General features: G+C 49.1%; 1 protein-coding gene and 1 pseudogene across 3 annotated transcripts; both read left to right on the top strand.

Moving 5' to 3' along the window:
• Positions 1-453: 453 nt before the first annotated feature.
• LOC105304083 lies at positions 454-1914 on the top strand (annotated as a pseudogene).
• Positions 1915-4735: 2821 nt separating this feature from the next.
• Positions 4736-16547, top strand: CST7 (cystatin F). 3 transcript variants are annotated; one of them, XM_011378008.2, is made up of 4 exons: positions 4740-4915; positions 13474-13646; positions 15533-15649; positions 15834-16547. In XM_011378008.2, the coding sequence occupies exons 1-4, from the start codon at positions 4846-4848 to the stop codon at positions 15909-15911; spliced, it is 438 nt and encodes a 145-aa protein (XP_011376310.1). In that variant the 5' UTR covers positions 4740-4845; the 3' UTR covers positions 15912-16547. The 3 variants fall into 3 exon arrangements, with proteins under 3 accessions (XP_023377810.1, XP_011376310.1, XP_023377811.1); XM_023522042.1 differs by having other exon boundaries at positions 4736-4915; positions 15533-15951; XM_023522043.1 differs by lacking the exon at positions 4740-4915 and having other exon boundaries at positions 12789-13646.
• The last annotated feature ends 916 nt before the right edge of the window (positions 16548-17463 follow it).

Below are 17463 nucleotides of genomic sequence, written 5' to 3'. Positions count from 1 at the left end.
GGGGCAGAGGACTCGCCCCCTGACGCTCCGGCAGAGGGTTCCCTTCGGCTTTCTCGTCGTCTGGCAGCTTCTGGGCTCCTTCCAAACACCGAACAGCCCCAGAGTGAGTCCCTTCCAGTCTGAGACCCTCCCCTTCTCCTCTAAGGAAGAGTGGACACCTGCCACTGTATTTCCTTAAAATGGGGCTTCTTGCAGCCGTCTCCTCACCACACAGTCGGCTGACAGCTGGGGGATACCGTTTTGCCCTCTTCAAACTCTGGAACCTTCTGACCTGCGCTAGTTCCTACTGGTCCCTGCCACTTGCCCAGTCCACGTTTTCAGAGAAACATCCGTCAACCCCATACAGCCTGATACCCCTCACACCCTATGTCCACTTTTCTTCTGTCTCCTTGGATCCACCACCTAACCAGGGGCCAGCAGAAACCTCCTACCCCAGGATGTGAGCCCCTTTAACCTGTAATGCTGTCACCAGCCATTGGCCCCTTCCATGCCATGGTGAACCAGGTGCTGGTGATTCACATCAAGATTCCAAATAGTGCAGTGGACTGAACAGTGCACTCCCAGCCACAGTTACTCTTCAGGGGTGTGCTGTTTGTGATAGGCCAGGTTCTGCCTGAAGCAACAGCCACAGCTTTTGAATATGAAGATGAAGATGGTGATAGAATTAATAGAATTACAGTGAGAAGTGTTGAAGAAATTAAGGCAATGATGTCATATTATCCCAAAGTAATGGAACAGCAAGTAAATGGACAGGTAATAGAGCCTCTGAAGATATTTCCAAAAGCCTGTAAGCTTCCTGGGGAACAGAACATACATGGCCTGAAGGTGAATACCTGGACTGGACCCTCTCAACACAGCAGCCCAACAGTCTCACATTTATTTCCAAGCAGTAGCTTAAAGAAGTCTTCTATTAAACTGAAAAAATATATATATTAGCCAATGGCCAGATGAATGAACAATACATATGGTATCCAGACACTGTTGGTCATGGCAATGGAAGCACAGTCTACAAAACATATCATGTCCTAAATGGGAAAATATCAGCTGTAAAGGTCATACTACTAGATATTACACTGGAGCTTCAGAAGCAAGTTATGTCTGATTGGAAATTCTTTATAAGTGTGATTCATCATATATCATAGGGTTTTATGGTGCACTTTTTTGTAGAAAACAGGATTTCAACATGTACAGAATTCACGGATGGGGGATCTTTGGACATATATAGGAAAATTCTGGAACATGTCCTTGAAAGGATTGCAGTAGCAGTTGTTACCTATTTGTGGAGTTTAAAGGTTTTACATAGAGATGTGAAACCCTCCAATATGTAAACACAGGAGGACAGGTCAAGATGTGTGATTTTGGAGTTAGCACTCAGCTGGTGAATTCTGTAGCCAAGACGTATGTTGGAACAAATGCTTATATGGCACCTGAAAGAATTTCAGGGGAGCAGTATGGAATCCATTCTGATGTCTGGAGCTTAGGAATCTCTTTCATGGAGCTTGCTCTTGGGAGGTTTCCATATCCTCAGATTCAGAAAAACCAGGGGTGTTTAATGTCCCTCCGGCTTCTGCAGTGTATTATTGATGAGGATTCACCCGTCCTTCCAGTTGGAGAGTTCTCCAAACCATTTGTACATTTCATCACTCAGTGCATGCAAAAACAGCCAAAAGAAAGGCCCGCACCTGAGGAACTGATGCTGAGAGCATCCACTGGAATGCATGACCTGGAGAACCCACTTGCTATTGTGAATGAGGGCCTGCCTTTCACAAAAAGAGCAGTTTATCTCCTAAGCATGGTAATTCCAGTCACCAAGGTACCAAAGTGGTCTGCACAGCTTGGGCCGCATTGGCTATGAGGCCTGCAGGATTGTAGAGGTTTCCCTATGGGCCTGTGCTTTCCAAATCAAAGTAAGAAAATCAGAGATTGGGTTGGGTAGAAATACTGAGAGTTACAGATTTGTGACCCTGACCATCAGTGAACGCAGCAAGTCTCAGCCTAAGTAAATCAGACTGCAGGGAGGGGTGGGCCACACACATAGTGGGAACTCGAGAGATTTTTATTTTTTTATTTGTGGGGGTCACCTTATATTCAGAATACCCAAGTCTTAAAATCATCATCTTTGCAACCACATTAGTCTTAAAGATGAAATGTGTAACTCAAGCTTAGACTTTTGAGGCCATTAAAATTCAAGCATCAGAACTCAAAAAAAAAAAAAAGAGAGAGAGAGAGAGAAAGAGAGAGAGAGATTTACCATAAGGATTAACTAACACAATAAAACCAATGTTATAGTTCCAGTCCAAGTCCAAAGACCCAAAAAACAGGAGGCAACAGTGTCTGTTCCAATCTAAGTCAGAGTCCGAAAGCAGAAGACTAATAATCCTGGCTTGAAGAGAATTCTTTCTTACTCAGTCTTTCATTCTACTCAGGTCTTCAACGGATTGGATAAGTCCCACTCGCATTGGGAAGGGCTGTCTGCTTTACTCAGTCCACTGATGCAAATGTTAATCTCCAGAAACACGTTCATAGATACACCCCATGGCCCAGTCAAGTTGACACATAAAACTAACCTTCACAACATACATACACAAAGATACACACACACACATGCACATAAGCATATATAAACTCATCTTTTGTATACACTCAGAAAAACACACACATTCGCATTCAAACCATATAAAGACTGAAGCAAAGATAGGCTCCTAGACACATACAATACAGAGAGACACAGACAGACACATCTACATATATGACACCACACACACACACACACACACACACACACACACTTTGCCTGGAAAACTCTGTAACAATGCTAATGCAACATCAGCTCTCCTTCTTGCCATGGCACTTTGTGACTTAACAAGGGCCTCCTTGTACCTTTGCTTACCCCACAGCTCTGAGGGTGGCAGGACTGGGGATGCAACCATCACCCACATTCACAGATGAAAAGGCTGAGGCCCAGAGAACATACAGTGACTGAGGCAAGTCCCAAAATCACTCTGAGCCTCACTCAGTGCAAAAATAACCCACAGCACTAACAGCAAGCACTAAGGACAACTTGCCACCTGAGTTTGGCAAAGACACCAGTGCCATGGCACTTGCCTCTCTTTCAGAAAAGTCCCCTGCTGGGAATGAATCCCAGACATGGCAAATGTGATCAGGCCATAGAGCCTGGCAAGGAGCCACCACCCCAGAGCCCTTACGCCACAACAAGTGACAGCCAGAGAGTGAGCAACCAGGACCTGCATAGCAGGCCTAGTGGAACATGCAGGCTATCAAAGCAGCCATAGTTTATTAAATGCTGCAATCTACCATGCACTGTGCTAAATGCACTTTGCTGATGATAAAGACAAACAGGAAATTTAAGCAAACATAATCAGTCAGGAGGGCCTATGGGAGGAGTTAGGGCTTATAGAAGTTCTCACGCTCTGTATAGCTATGAGAACCCTACACGTGAGAGCCCTACAGGAAGAACCCTATGTTTATAATAAAGCTCTATGTTTCTAACTTCCCTCCCATAAACTTCCTTTTCTTTTGTATAAATACCCCTCCATCTTGGCACGCAGGCCAGAGTGTGCACATGGTTTGCCATGTCTACACGTACTAAGTAGCAACTCTTTCTTTTTCCTAAATAAGTCCTTTTTGGTGACAAAACAGCTAATCAATGTTTTTCAGTCCACTCTAACAGTCTTCACAGCAGCCAGGAACCTAAGGGGCCTCAAGAGGTTACATGGTTTGTCCCTGCCATTTGCCAAGTCACACAAAACCCAGATCCCCTACCTAGAATACGGTAGGACCCAGTAGGAACCATCTGGGACAGATCGTCCTCTGGACAGTGTTAAAATGCAAGTGTTGATTCAGGATTTGCCTGTCCGACCAACTGGGGGAATGTTAGAGCATGCAAGGTCTAGATGGCACCAGGAGCATTAAGACTGGGGCATCTCCTGTGTTGCCCAGAAGTCTGGAGGAGTGCATGAACTGCCCACACAGCTTACTCTATCCAGGCCTTTAGTATTTACATTGAGGAAGTCCTCAAATCCTGACCACAACCCTATCAAGGGGGAAACAAGCATAAGAGCCTGTCCCACACCCAAGGCCAACAGGTGTTAACAGTCAGAGCTCGATTGGAACAAACTCCTGCCATTTGGCTCCAGAGCCTCACTCCTAATGCTGGGTCTGACATGTTAACAGGCGCTCTGCGGGGAGTACTAGAACCTCTGGGCCACATACTGTTCTTTCTTCTCCACTAACTTTGAGCCAAAGATGGGCTTGATTCATCAATCAGCAAACACTGCTGGTCTCTGGATTCCAGGTGCAGAAATCACCAGTGTGTGCCCTGACCACATTCATCCTCTGAAACTGCAGTCTGCCTGTTTCCTGCCCACTTCTGGAGTTGGGGGAAGAGTTGTCCACTCACACCAACAGGCAGACAGTCCCCTGCATGGGGCCACTCAGAACCTCAGAAGGCTGGAGTCTTGGAGCCTCAGAAGTATGGTTTGGAGAAGGAAATCTAAGTGATTCTGCTTCCGAAAATTCCTGTTAATTTTTTAATGCAACATCTCTTCCATGTGTGTTTCGAGGGTAGAAGATGGCAGCAGCTTTGTTCATAGGTCTCATTTTCTTCCTCCTCCCCTTGAGAAGAATCGCACTTTGGAAACTTTAATAAAGGAAGTGGTTGACTTTGTAGCTAACAGATGTGGAGGTGAAGAACTTCTGGTCAAAATGATTCAGCAAGAAACCACCACGCCCTCCCCGCTGCAGGGCAGGCAGCCCCCACCTAGGCCCCAAGCTCTCCAGCACCTGCCCGGGCAATCCACAGCAGTAACTGCCTTCCGCACAGCCATGCAACCCGCCAGGGCGCTACTTGCCTTCTGCGGCCTAGTCTTGAACGCCACAGAAGTCCCTTCCCCAGGTAAGAAGAGGGTTTCCCCTCATCTCTGCCTCTCCAAGACACCATTTGGATATTGCCAGGTGGAGACCGGGCTGCCTTAAACTCCCCACACTCTTAGGACCCCGAGGCGTGTTCCTGGTTGGGCGGCCCCAGAGAACAATACAGCGAGGTGCTGGGACCCAGAGTGCTGGCTGCAGCTGCCTTCACGTGGTTCAGGGATGGGGATATGTAAGCCGCCTGAGAAGCATCTTCTGTTTGTTGATGCTCCCTGCATCCACGGGGTAGCTAGAGAGGACCTTCTTCCCAAGGTAGGCTCCCCATGACCCCTCCTCAAAGACTGAGCACAGGGATGTCCGTGGTTAGACGGTTGCTATCTTATGGCTTATCCTTCCTGCCTGCTGGCTGCTGTCCTGTGACTTGGCCTGATGATTAGGGCCCGTGATGATCAGACACCATCGTCCTTCCTGCCAGGCCAATGCTGGGGGAGATGGGGAAGAAGAGAGACACATGGCCTTTGCACCAGGAAACTGAGGCACTGCTAGGATAGGTGACTTACCCAAGTCACACAGCCAGTGAATGCTTCCCCCCACTCAACCCCACACGCACTGACAGAGCTGGAGATGCCCTCCCAGCACCAGAATCAATGGTCCATGGATTCTGGTGGAAACCTAGAGAGCCCCCATCACACCTCCTTTAACTAATGAGGAAGCTGGTGCTGGAGGGCTGAAGTGACCTGCTAAAGTCACACAGCCACTGCCCAGGGAGCAGGTACAGTGCCCAGAGGGTGGCTGGTTTCTGCCCTCCTCCCTCTTCAGAAGGATGCTGGAGCCTGGCCACAGGAGACCAAGTGGAAGGTGTTCAGGTAGGACTAGTGACAAAGAGAAAGCCCCAGAGCCCTCAGTCCATGGAAGGGTAACACTCCCTCATGGTGGCATTGTCTCAGGCCTCTGGACCATCTCAGGTGGGTGCTGCACTCAGGGACGATGGAGACAGGACACTGAGCCTCTTCTCTTTCCCCGAGCTTCATTCTTAGCTCGCACAGTGATGCCCTGACACTCCCTTCCTGGCCTGGCCTGATTGGATGCCACTGTCTTCCTGTGCCCCCCTAGTGCCTATAGGATGAGACAAGCCAGAGAAAGAAGGGAGATGCTCAGACCAGAGAAGCGCACTAATTCTCGAACCTTAGTGAAGGCGCTCCCTGGGGGATGTGGTGCCTGCCTTCTCAATGGTACTGACATTTAGTTATTCATACTACTGGCAATTATTTTCTAAGTTCTTTCTATTTACTTCAGGTTCCTCTCCTAACAAAGCAGGGATAGCACTAGGATTTCATGGGAAATCTTTAACTAACTATCAGTGCCTTTCACTGGCAGGATTGTTGCCTCTCAGCTGGTGTTTTGCACTGGACAGAGGCCTCTCCAATCCACTCCCCCATCCACAGCTGCGCCTGCCTCAACAGATGAGGGAGATGGCCTCTCCCTGGGCCCTCCCCTGTCAGATCTGCTCTCTGCCACCAAGACCCAGATAGAGGGTCCACAGTCCACACACATTCAGAGGACTTTGGGGCACACAGATTCCCTGAACCTGCTAGCTGTGGAGCCTGGAGCCTTCCTAAGCATCAGTCTCATGACCCATGAAATGAATAAATAACCCATCCTCCTCAGGCCCCTGGAGAGGCTTGACTGCTGTGGCCACAGAAGGCATTCTCACTGGGCCCCAGATTCTTGCAGCTGCCCACTCTTGCCCTGCTCCTGAGTCTGTGTGGTGTTGGCAGCCCCTGTGCTTTACCGCCCCACCCCATCCTACCCTGGCTTGGATCTTTTCTGGTGCTTCCTTCACTTGACAGATAACGCCCTCAGCAAGGGCCTCAAAATGAGGGACTTGGAGACCCCTCTGGTGGTGGACCAGAGATGGGAACCTAGTCCCCGACCTGGTTCTCCCCAACCCCTTACCCCACCCCAAAGCTTCCTCAGCCTCTCTCTCACCTCCTGAGAACAGATTCCAGAGTTTTCCCATGGTGAGGAGGGTCAAGTACCCACAGGATGGTGCCATCTGAGCATCTGGCTTCTCTCCATAACCAGGCACTAAACTGCACTGACCTAAATGCAGAGACCCAGCAGCTTCACCAGCCCCCAACTGAGCCCTGCAGAACTTAGGGAATTGCTACATCAGTTTCCTTAGCCTTTTTGCCTTCAGTTGAAAATGAAGAGCCCTTCTTTCTCAGTCTGTTAGCTCTCCAAGGAAGCTCCACTTAGCCACCATGTCACCCCGCCACCCCCAGCCAAGCTGGCAGTGGCCCATCTTTTCATTTTGAGGCCATGTGGTCCGGGGCCTGGGGTCCAGAAGCCATCATTCCTTCCACCTACAAGGTGACATCAGTCTTCAGTTACCAGTAGTAAGGGCTGGGAGCACCTGTCATGCCAAGAGACCACCTACATCAAGGGAGGGTCCATTCCACCCCTGCATCCTGGAGAGGGGCCTTGGGAACTGTGTTGGGGCCCATGAGGGCTACTAACCCACTCTCTGAATCTTGAGATTTTTCTTCCAGTGGAGGACACCAATTTGCCCTCAGAGACTCACACTGTAGCCATATTGCATATTTGATATAATTCTTGATAATAATTACACTATTGCATGGCATTTATTGTTAAGAGCCCTATCTGTTACATCTCATATAGTCTCACCACTACCCTGTGAAGTCAATGCTATCATCATCTCTATTTTACAGATGAGGACATAGAGGCTCAGAGAGGTTAAGCAGCTTGCCCAAAGCTACACAGTCAGTGAAAGCCAGAGCTGAGATTCAAACTCCGGGCATATCCCAATGAGTTAAGGCCAGCATCCTGTTTGTGCCAAAATAATACGTACCCTAAGAAAGATGGGCCTAATCATTACTCAGAGCCCCCAAAACACAGCTGGGGGAGGGGGGCGACTCTTGGAATAAATGGCACTGAATTTTCGTATCATATGAGAGGAGCAGAGAGGCACAGGGCTTAGGATGACATCTCCAGGTAGGCAGAGTGGACACCAGCACCCCTGAGCCTGACAGTCACCACCTACCTCCCCAGTCCTTAGGCCCAGCCCTCTAGACAGTGCGCTCCAGGAGCAGGAGGCTGATGGGGGCTCCTCCAAAAAGGTTCTGGCACCTTGCCCACAATAAGTAGATTCCAGAGCCTTCCCGTGGCGTGGTGGAGGGAGGGCGGGGGCAGGCCCCTGATGGTGGTACCATCAGAACATCTGGCTTCTCCCACACTCAGGCACTAAACTTGCACTGACTTAAATGCAGAGCCTCCAGCAGCTTCCCACCCACCCCCATCCTATCCCCCACCACTGAGCCCTACAGAACTTAGAGAATTCCTACATCAGTTTCATGATAATGGCCAGGAAAGCCCAAGCAGCCACCTGAAGGTGACACAAGGAGGACACTAGCATAGGCTGCCAGTGTTTGGCTTTTAAACACCCTGGGGCTCTCTTCTCGGGGATGGTTTCATACTTGGGTTATCTCCACATCCCAGGCAGCACCTAGAAACCTCCTGAAAGAGGAAAGTGGTGGAGAATCCCAGCCTCCCCTGAGTACCCCTTTCCCTCCACATGCAGGACAGTGCACAGGATGGGCAGACCCAAGAGGACAGGAGTTCTCTCCGAAAAGTCTGATCCTCCATATGGATGTAGACACGTGGCCAATGTCCCAGGTTCTGGTTCCCCCCTACTGGATATGCATCCAGTGTGTCAGTTTTTCAGAAGAGTAAATTAAGGGATGTTTACCAAAAACATTCACTAATGGATTATTTTATCAACTGTTGTCAGGAAGTCTTTGTCCCATGTCTCTTATGGGACATTTGCATGTATGTTCATGGAAATTTGAAGGCAGATTATACCCTCTTTAATCTGCCTAGAAACACTTAACTGTTGATGCTGCAACGAATACTCCCATTATTGACAGTCCTCCCAAGCTGTGGTGTCACCTATTCGCCTGTGGCTCTGACTGAAACTCTTAGCTGTTTTCCTGTCAACACATACTAGTGGGCCTATAAATATAGTCCTCTGCTCACAGAGGACAGGGCAGTGTCCATGAGGGTAGCCTGCAGAGACTGGCATGCTAAAAGCAAATCCAGGGTCAGTGTCATTGTTCTGAAGGGGATATGGAGATGCGACAGGAACAGGAGCAGTGTGCTAGAGTATGAATCATTTTGTGATTCGTATAGAAAAATTACATTTTTAAGTGAGAAACATCAGAATTTCTTTTGAAGCTTTGATTCCCGTTTTGATCACTAGGGAGAGGAGAGACCCCTAGATGTCTTTAATACATGGAAGATTGGAGAGGACTAGGGGTGCAGGGGACATGGTCCAGGGATCCACTGGTGCAGGCCTGGCACAGCCCTTAGTCATCCCTGTTCCTGCAGCAAGTCTGAACTGTTCACAGGCAGATAGGGAGGGTCTGTGCCTTGGTACTCCCATGGCTGATTCTTACCCAGATGTTGGGTCTCAGTGTCAGCTCTCCAAGGCCTATTGTCTGAGGACACTATCTGCACCATCCCAGGCAAGAGTCCACATGAGCAGGCAGAAAGCTGGTGGCATCCCGATGCTCTGAGGGCTGGAACTCAGCTGTCTTCCTCCATGTCCTCCAGCATTTTCCATCTGCACACTGTGCTTGTCCCCTCCTGTTGTTACAGCTGTGCATCCTGGGGGTGCCCCTCGGTCACAAGCACATCATACCCTGCTCAGTGGCTTGCACTGCCCTGAGGTCATCTTGATCTTCCCTCCACATCCCCTGGCCCCTACAGGGAAGGGACCCTTTGGAAGTGGGCAGTGCTCCTCCCTCAGCACTCTCTATGCACAGGTTACAGTCACCTTCCTGGAACCTGTCCAGCCCAGGTATGCATGCCTCCTTTCTTCCTATACTGTGGACTCCCCAGTCTCAAAGTCATCTTGGCATTGCCCATAAAAGCTGCCAAATACACACACACACACACACACACACACACACACACACATACTTCTTGAATGAGAAAAAAAAAACATCGTTTTTAGAATTAGTCAAACCTGGGTTTAAACCTGCCCTGCACTCCTCTGAGGTCTCAGTTTCCTCACCTGTAGAATGGGGTGAGCACCACCCCTGCAAAGGTGTGAAAAGAGCAGGCTCTTCCTGCTCCCTCAGACTTCAGCGCCCTGGCACAAAGCCCAGATGCCCTTCCTGCCTGCTGTCTTCCGGAAGGGCTGGCCCCCAGGCCGGCTCCCAGGGAGCTCACCATGGGCTCAGCACCCACTTGAATGCATGTTTTCTCCCTGCAGGAGTCACCTCATTGGGATGCTTTTCTTCATGATCAGCCCTTCTTTGTTAATTTCTCTTAAATCATTCTAAAAATCGGTTTGACTTGTCAACTTTTTAAAAATTAAAAATGGAGTTTTATTGTTTGTTTGGACCCCTGTGTTGACCTGAAGCCTATAATTTAGGAAACATGGAGTTAAATAAAAATAAATCAGCTTCAATATTTTTCATAACTTTTTTATAACTTTACCAGAATAACTTAGGAACTAACATCATATTCATCAGAGGTTCAGCCACATCTGGTTTCACTTAAACGTTTTAATTCTGCTAAATTCAAGCAAAATTAAATGTAATACATTTTATTTAAAAACAGTTGACAGTGGTGTTACCTTGGAGATAATAAGAATTTCTCATAATTTTGCTAAAATATTAGGTATTTTTTAAATTTCCTACTAAAAATAGGTAAGCTTATAATCGGATAATGCAATGAATGTAATTTTTACAAATTAATAAATGTATTAACCCACAATGGGCAGTGGGGGACCATGTAATAACGAGACACGATCCCGCCCTCAAAGAGGCTTTTTTCTTTCTCCACTGTGTAGACTACAGTGATGAGCAGAAACCAAGCTGTTTTCTAAAACAGTGTTTGTTAAAACTGAAATCCACACCCATCTTCCTATGGTCAGTAAGCACAGGTACCCCAGGAGCAGCCATCCCCCACATGTGTACACAGGCCCACCTGAGTCAGAGCCACATTGGTAGGGGAAATGAAGGTTCTAGGGCCTGACACAGCCTGATCAACCCAGCTCCTAGTGCTCAAGGGACAGAAACAATTTTCGTTGCTTCCATCTTCAGACACCTCAAGTGAAAGCTTCAGCCCAGCTTCTGTGGGGATGTCATATGAGGCCTGGGTTATTGGAAAGGAGAATCTCAGATGATGCCTGCAGAAGACAAAGCTCTGAAAAAAAGAGACCAGCAGATGGCCATAACCCTCTGTTGGGAAGGGCTGCTAAAGCATAGGGAGCCCTGCAGCGGAATCGTGAGTTTAGGCTTGACGTTTTGCCTTTGGACCCAGGGAACCAGCTGGGGAAGACTCACTGACCAGGTTGGGTCCTGCTTGATTGGGCAGTGTGGGTCAGCCCCAGATGGCAGGATGCTGCTGTATTTCTAAATGTTTATTTCTTCACAGCCCAGGGAACCAACTGGTACCTTGACTATCCCGAGAAGCCCATATCCCTTGCCACCATTATCTTTTGAAACAACACCTGTCTATAACCCAAATGTACCTGGGTCTCTCCAGTCTCAGCTAGAGCCTGTGTGGAATGGAAGGGTGGTAGCACAGGGCAACAGGGATCTCTAAGCAGGAAGCTTGTCTGGTTAACGTTGCTGCTGCCCACATACCCCAAGTCTCCACTTCCTGCTGCTTGGGCACCTCTGCCACATGCTAAACTCACATCTGCAAGGACGCAACATCCCTGCCTGCACCAAACCAGACAGCAGCCATGGCCGCCACGTTCAGCTACAGAGCACCCGACACCAGCTGTGCCACCGAAGAGCTGAACACTCTGTTTACTTTAGTTAATGAAATAAAATTGCTGACTGGGCCGGTGCCAGCCTTGTAGAGCAGCTCAGCTCTGGATCATGTCTGGCATACTGACATCTCAGGAAAATATGGGGAAAGTCTTGGTAAAGAGAAGAAGTTCACAGACCTATAAACCCTCTTACCCATCCTCCCTCCCCCTAATTTATTTAGATTTTCCCCCACAACTTTTAACATTTTGTTATTTTGATATACAAGTAGTTCATGACCATCATAGTAAAATTGGCAAAATAAATTCATCCATGAGTCACCAACCAGAATAGGCCACCATTCACTTGTTGTTATATGGAGCCTGTGAATTTTTCACATTCTTATATTCTTTATAATAAAATCCAAAGTTTGTAACCTGAGTGAGTACACACCCACACCTGTCTGGCCTTGCCTCCCAGCACTTCTCCCTGTGTCCTCCTTGTTTTAGCCATGTGGTCCCCTGAGCCCTGGGCCACCTTCTGCCCTGTGGCCCACAAATGGCTCTCAGGCTCTTCCTCTGGACCTGTGTAGATGGTGAGGCCAGACTCTGCATCCCTACACACAGGTACGACTCCTGCCTTTCCTCATCCACTGCTCTGATATTTTTCTTACCTGTTTACTTGTGGAATGTGAGCTCCAGCAAACAAAAGTTTCTGAGTCCCCTGTGCCTGCAGGATGAGGACAGCTCAGCCTGTGGGGAGCTGGACAAAGGACTGAAAAGTCAGGTTCTTCTTCAGGGAGGACCCTCAGGTTCACCCAGGCTCCATTACTTGTGGAAGCTGGGAGCAAAGGACATGAAGAACAAAGAGGTATCAGAGTCCCTGGTTCTGTCCAACTTTGTCAGAGGCGGGGGGATGTGATGGATGAGGAGAAGCCCCTCATGTTGCTTCCCGCATCTTATACAACTATGGGTCCCCTCGAGACAGGACCTCCACCACATGCCAGCTCCATAGGGGAACTGCATGGGATAAAGTCACCTAGGCCTCAGCCTGCCCTCAGACTTCCCTCCACCACATGCCAGCTCCATAGGGGAACTGCATGGGATAAAGTCACCTAGGCCTCAGCCTGCCCTCAGACTTGTACCCAAAACAGTGCAAAATGAGGCAGCAATTGAGGGGTGCCAGGTGTTATGGTGCTGAGGAGTGGGGGGTGCTTACAAGCAGGGCCTGGAATCTGGATGGGTTCTAACAAGAGTCCCTGAGGCAGAGAATGGCAGCAGCCCTTCTTACAAGTGAGAAGAAAGGACCAGCCTTTGGGCACTTTTCCAAGGTCCACTTATTGAGGACAAGCTGACAGGGCAAGGCCAGATGGTGGCCTTGAAAGCTAGCTGGAGTAACTGCTCCTTACACCCTGAGGATGCATCCTGTCCCGAGGCTCTGCCACCTTCAGACTTGTTTAGATTTTCTTTAACAATGTTAGAAATAGCCCTGGGTACCGTAGGAGGCTGTGTGAGCAGGAATAGGGGAGGGAACTAACTATATCTTATTCATCATTGTAAGGAGGACCTCACCTGGTCCTCAGCTTACAGTAAGGGGCAACCATAAGGATGCATAAGAAATACACCATGAGTGAGGTCTGAACAGGTTGGGGTGATTGAACAAGCGAGGGAAGAGCTAGAGGGGCTAGAGGCCACACTGGGAGCAGAGAGAAGTGAGTGCTAAGGTATGAGGTGTGACACCTGGACCAAGGGCGCCACTAACAACAATGTTCTTTTCTGGTTCTGTGTTTCTCTTTCAGATGTTTGTTACCAGATTTTTAACTCATGTGTAAAGCCAGGATTTCCCAAAACAATCAAGACCAATGACCCAGGAGTCCTCAAAGCAGCCAGACACAGCATTGAAAGGTTCAACAACTATACAAATGACATCTTCTTGTTCAAGGAGTCCCACATCAGCAAAGCCCTGGTCCAGGTGATGGTCTGGGTTCTTGCGGCCAGCATCTCAAGGACATCACTAGGAGGCCAGGCCACCTGTCCTACCAGGGGCCCTCCCATCGAGTACCCTGGCCATCTAGAACACAGACCAGGCCAGGTGGCTAACAGCAGCAGCTACAGATAGCCTACGAGGAGCACAAATCAGTGTCACTAGAGTTGAACAAAAAGTCCTAGAGCAATCTGTTACTGACTGAAACCAGCTTTTTCTGGGCAGAGCCACCAGTAGCAGCACTGAGGAAGGCAGAACCATAGGTGGGCCTGCTGAAGGCTGCCAGTGGGGAGAAACTGGAAGTTAGGTCACAGAACCAAACTGATGAAGGTGCTGCCCTCTTGGAGGGGCCTACTGCACCACCTGCTAGAGCTGCCCATGCCCAGCATCCCACTCCTGCCTCACCCCCTTACCCACACCGCAGCCCCAAAGGACCGCTCGACATTTTCCACCTGGGTCTTGTTCTTCAACATTTGAGCTTTACCCAAGATGTACCCCCTTCCCTACAAAGAAACCCCTCCTCTTCCAACCTTCCCCTAATATCGTACTCTATGAGGCTGTCACACTGATGGCTCAGTGCTCTCCTTTCTAGAGGGGACCTTACAGGGCAGAGCCAGGCCTTGCTCATCTGTGTCCCAAGAACACAGGGTCAACCTTGGATAAGGGATGCAGAACAGTCACGAGGTGTCTGCCTGGTGATTTCTGTCTTTGCTAATAAAATCAAGGCTACCATACAGTCATTCAAAAGCAAGTTACATAGATGTGGGGAACTAGCTTTGGACAAAATCCACACACTCCCATGGATGTGCAGTGATGAGGAAAGGAAGAAGGACACTATAGTTTTTACACACTATCAATGGTTGGTTACCCTTGAGTCACAGGATTATAGGTGATTTCTATCTTTATCTTTCTGGAAATTGCAAACCTTTTAAGAGCACTGTATTTTTATTGGAAAAGCACCTTGTAGAAGGCAGTCTGGTGTGGGAAAGGCTTTATAAGGTTTTCCAAGAGAACAGCCCAAGTATCATCCCTCCAAGGATACAGCCTCAGGGACTGTGTGAGGCTGTGGCCTCCTGTAGAAAAGCTCCAAGTCTGAGATTCCCTGTGCCCGGTGCCCAAAGGCCTTTTTGGGGGAATTATCCCTCAGTAAAACTGGGGACTTTATTTCACTTGGCACTTAATGGGCACTTAATGGGGCTGAGATTGAAAATTGAGGACTTTTTCTCTGACTCCTCTGAGACCACAAATGAGGGGAATGAACCAGGTTGCCACCACGTCCAAGTGGAGAAAGGCTAGTTTGAAACCAAATTCATTCATTCATTCATTCATTCGATCATTTATTTATAATATATATCCACACCACTGTCAGGAATGGTGAGGAGAGCCAGCAGCCTGCTTGCACTCATCCCATGTAAAAGCCACGCAGGGCAGGCACCAGTGGGTGGTTAGGGCATGGAGTCAGGTAGGGGGCAGAACTTCACCTTTGGCCAGGGGCCAGGGCAGCCTCAAGGGCAGCCCTAGTTTGCTGCCTCCTGAGGGAGAGTCCTGGGCAGGAAGGAGTTGTCCCTAAGACAGGACACAGAGCCTATCTCACCCCTGGGACCAGGAGCTAGGTTCCTGAGCAGGAATGAGAAGAGGCAATAAAGGAGGGAACAGGGAGGGTTCTGGGATCCAGTTGCAGGCTTCCTTCTCACCGTGGTTCTGGTAAGTTCCATGTTCCCTATCCACTGCTCGCTCCCTTTCCAGGTGGCATGGACCAGTCCTATCAGGGCATCTTTACCACCTGACTTCATGCTACCTCCTGCTGCTAGAGGAGCTGCCATCCCTCCTGACCTGAACCAAGTAACCCAGGCCCTGCTCTCTGTTTTCTTTAGATAGTGAAAGGCCTGAAATATATGCTCAATATGGAAATTGGCAGAACTACTTGCAAGAAAACCAAGCACCCCAGTCTGGACAACTGTGAATTCCAGACCAACCACACCTTAAAGCGGGTAAGGCAAAGGAGTCTCACCTCTTCAGTAAGGAAAACGCACACACGCACACACACATGTACACACAGGCACAGTCCACAGGCAGCAATACTGGAAACTCTACAGAGCTTTATGCGGGTGGCCTCAGTAAGGTGGGTGGCCTCGGTGACATGCAGCACAATTCTCATGTTCTTCTTTGTTTCAGACTCTCAGTTGCTACTCTGAAGTCTGGGTCATCCCCTGGCTCCAGAGGTTTGAGGTGCCCATTCTCCATTGTTACTAACTTCGGCCTTTCAGCAATACTACAGCTGCTGTCACTTCTAAAATAGTATCTCCCAGCAAGCAGAATGGAAGTACCCCTGAGATACTTCCCCTATTGGACTAGGTCCTCCAATGGGAATGTTTTAAGTTCTTGACCCTTGAGGGAGCCCCTCCCACCCAGTAACCCAGCAGTTATATATCTTGACCTTTTATGGATGAATAAAATTACAAATAAATAAGAATAAAGAACTGACCACTCCACGCAATGGCTGTTGCTTTATCTGCTAAAAGGAGAATAAGGAAGGTGAATGTTGTGAGGGGTTCCCCTCGCTGAGTGGTCTGACCAGTCTAAGTTACCTCTATAAAGTGCCTCAGGTTTTCCTCACCATTAGCTGTTGGCTACAAGATACTGGAAACCAAAGCAGCCAGAAACAGGCCAGCCTGTATCCACATCATGAATTGGCAGGGTAGGTAGCACACCACAGAGGGTGCTCACTCTCCAGCTGGGCTTTTTCTGATTGTAGGCTGTCACCCAAATCTCTCTGCTCCCTTTGAGGCTCAGCACATGTACAACTGTGATTAGACAAGTAGGGTGGGATAGAGTGCTGGGACCACACCCCACAGCCCCCCCCCAGAAGAGGGAGCACCATGCCTGTGTGGCCAGCCCTACCCAGAAGAAGCACCCCCACACAGACCCACCCAAAAGAGGGAGCACTACCTACCCACAGATCCTCAGGAGGGAACACCTACACAAACGCAGCCCTACCCAAAGGGAGCACCCTTCACACAGACCCACCTAGGAGGAGCACCCTCCCTACAAACCCACCCAGAAGAGGGGGCACACACACAGCCCCATCCAGGAAGGGGAGTACCCCCATGAACCCTCTCAGGACATGGAGCAACCCACACAGAAACCACCCAGCGTAGGAGCAACACACAGACTCAATGTACTCAGGAGAGGGAGCTCCCCAACACAGAACCACCTAGGTAAAGGAGCACGCGTGTGCGTGTGCACGCGCGCGCGCGCGCACACACACACACACACACACACAGAGCTCCACCCAGGAGAGGGAAGACAAGGTCAGGGTGGAATGCTGCACTGGGGGTATGGGAGAAGGAGGAGACCGCTGTGGCCTGGAAGGCCCCAGGTCCTTGTAAAATTCAGATCTTGCATTTGACTGGAAGCAGTGCAAGGCTAGACCACAAAGAAGCAGCCCAGCAGCTGCTGAAGGCTAGAGAGCCCCGAGGCTTCACGCAGAGCTAAGAGAGGACCCTGGACAAGCTGCTCCAGTGAGCCCCATGCAAAAGCAGGGGCCCCTCACTTTGGACTTCTTCCTTTCCAGGCCCTCTTCAGACTATGGATTAGTACAAAATATGTTCTTGCTTTTAAAAAATATGGACTTGATAATTCATAGGCAAGAGAAAATCTGCATTAAGTATGGCAATTTAACATGCTATCGTAAACTTGATCAATGTGAATAACCAAAATGAATGACCCTCACTCAGCCTCCTTCAGTGATGAGAGTAACTATAATTTCAAACCCTCAATTTTTTTGCTGCCTTGACTCACTTCC

Source organism: Pteropus vampyrus, unplaced genomic scaffold (assembly GCF_000151845.1).
Source record: "Pteropus vampyrus isolate Shadow unplaced genomic scaffold, Pvam_2.0 Scaffold327, whole genome shotgun sequence".
Classification (NCBI taxonomy): domain Eukaryota; kingdom Metazoa; phylum Chordata; class Mammalia; order Chiroptera; family Pteropodidae; genus Pteropus; species Pteropus vampyrus.
Note: the sequence above shows the minus strand (reverse complement) of the source record. Positions and strands in the feature narration are given on the sequence as shown.

Coding starts and splice junctions, on each gene's coding strand:
- CST7 (XM_023522042.1), top strand. CDS start 4,846: ATGCAACCCGCCAGGGCGCTACTTGCCTTCTGCGGCCTAGTCTTGAAC. Junction 4,916..13,473: donor CACAGAAGTCCCTTCCCCAG/GTAAGAAGAGGG, acceptor TTTCTCTTTCAG/ATGTTTGTTACCAGATTTTT. Junction 13,647..15,532: donor TCAGCAAAGCCCTGGTCCAG/GTGATGGTCTGG, acceptor TGTTTTCTTTAG/ATAGTGAAAGGCCTGAAATA.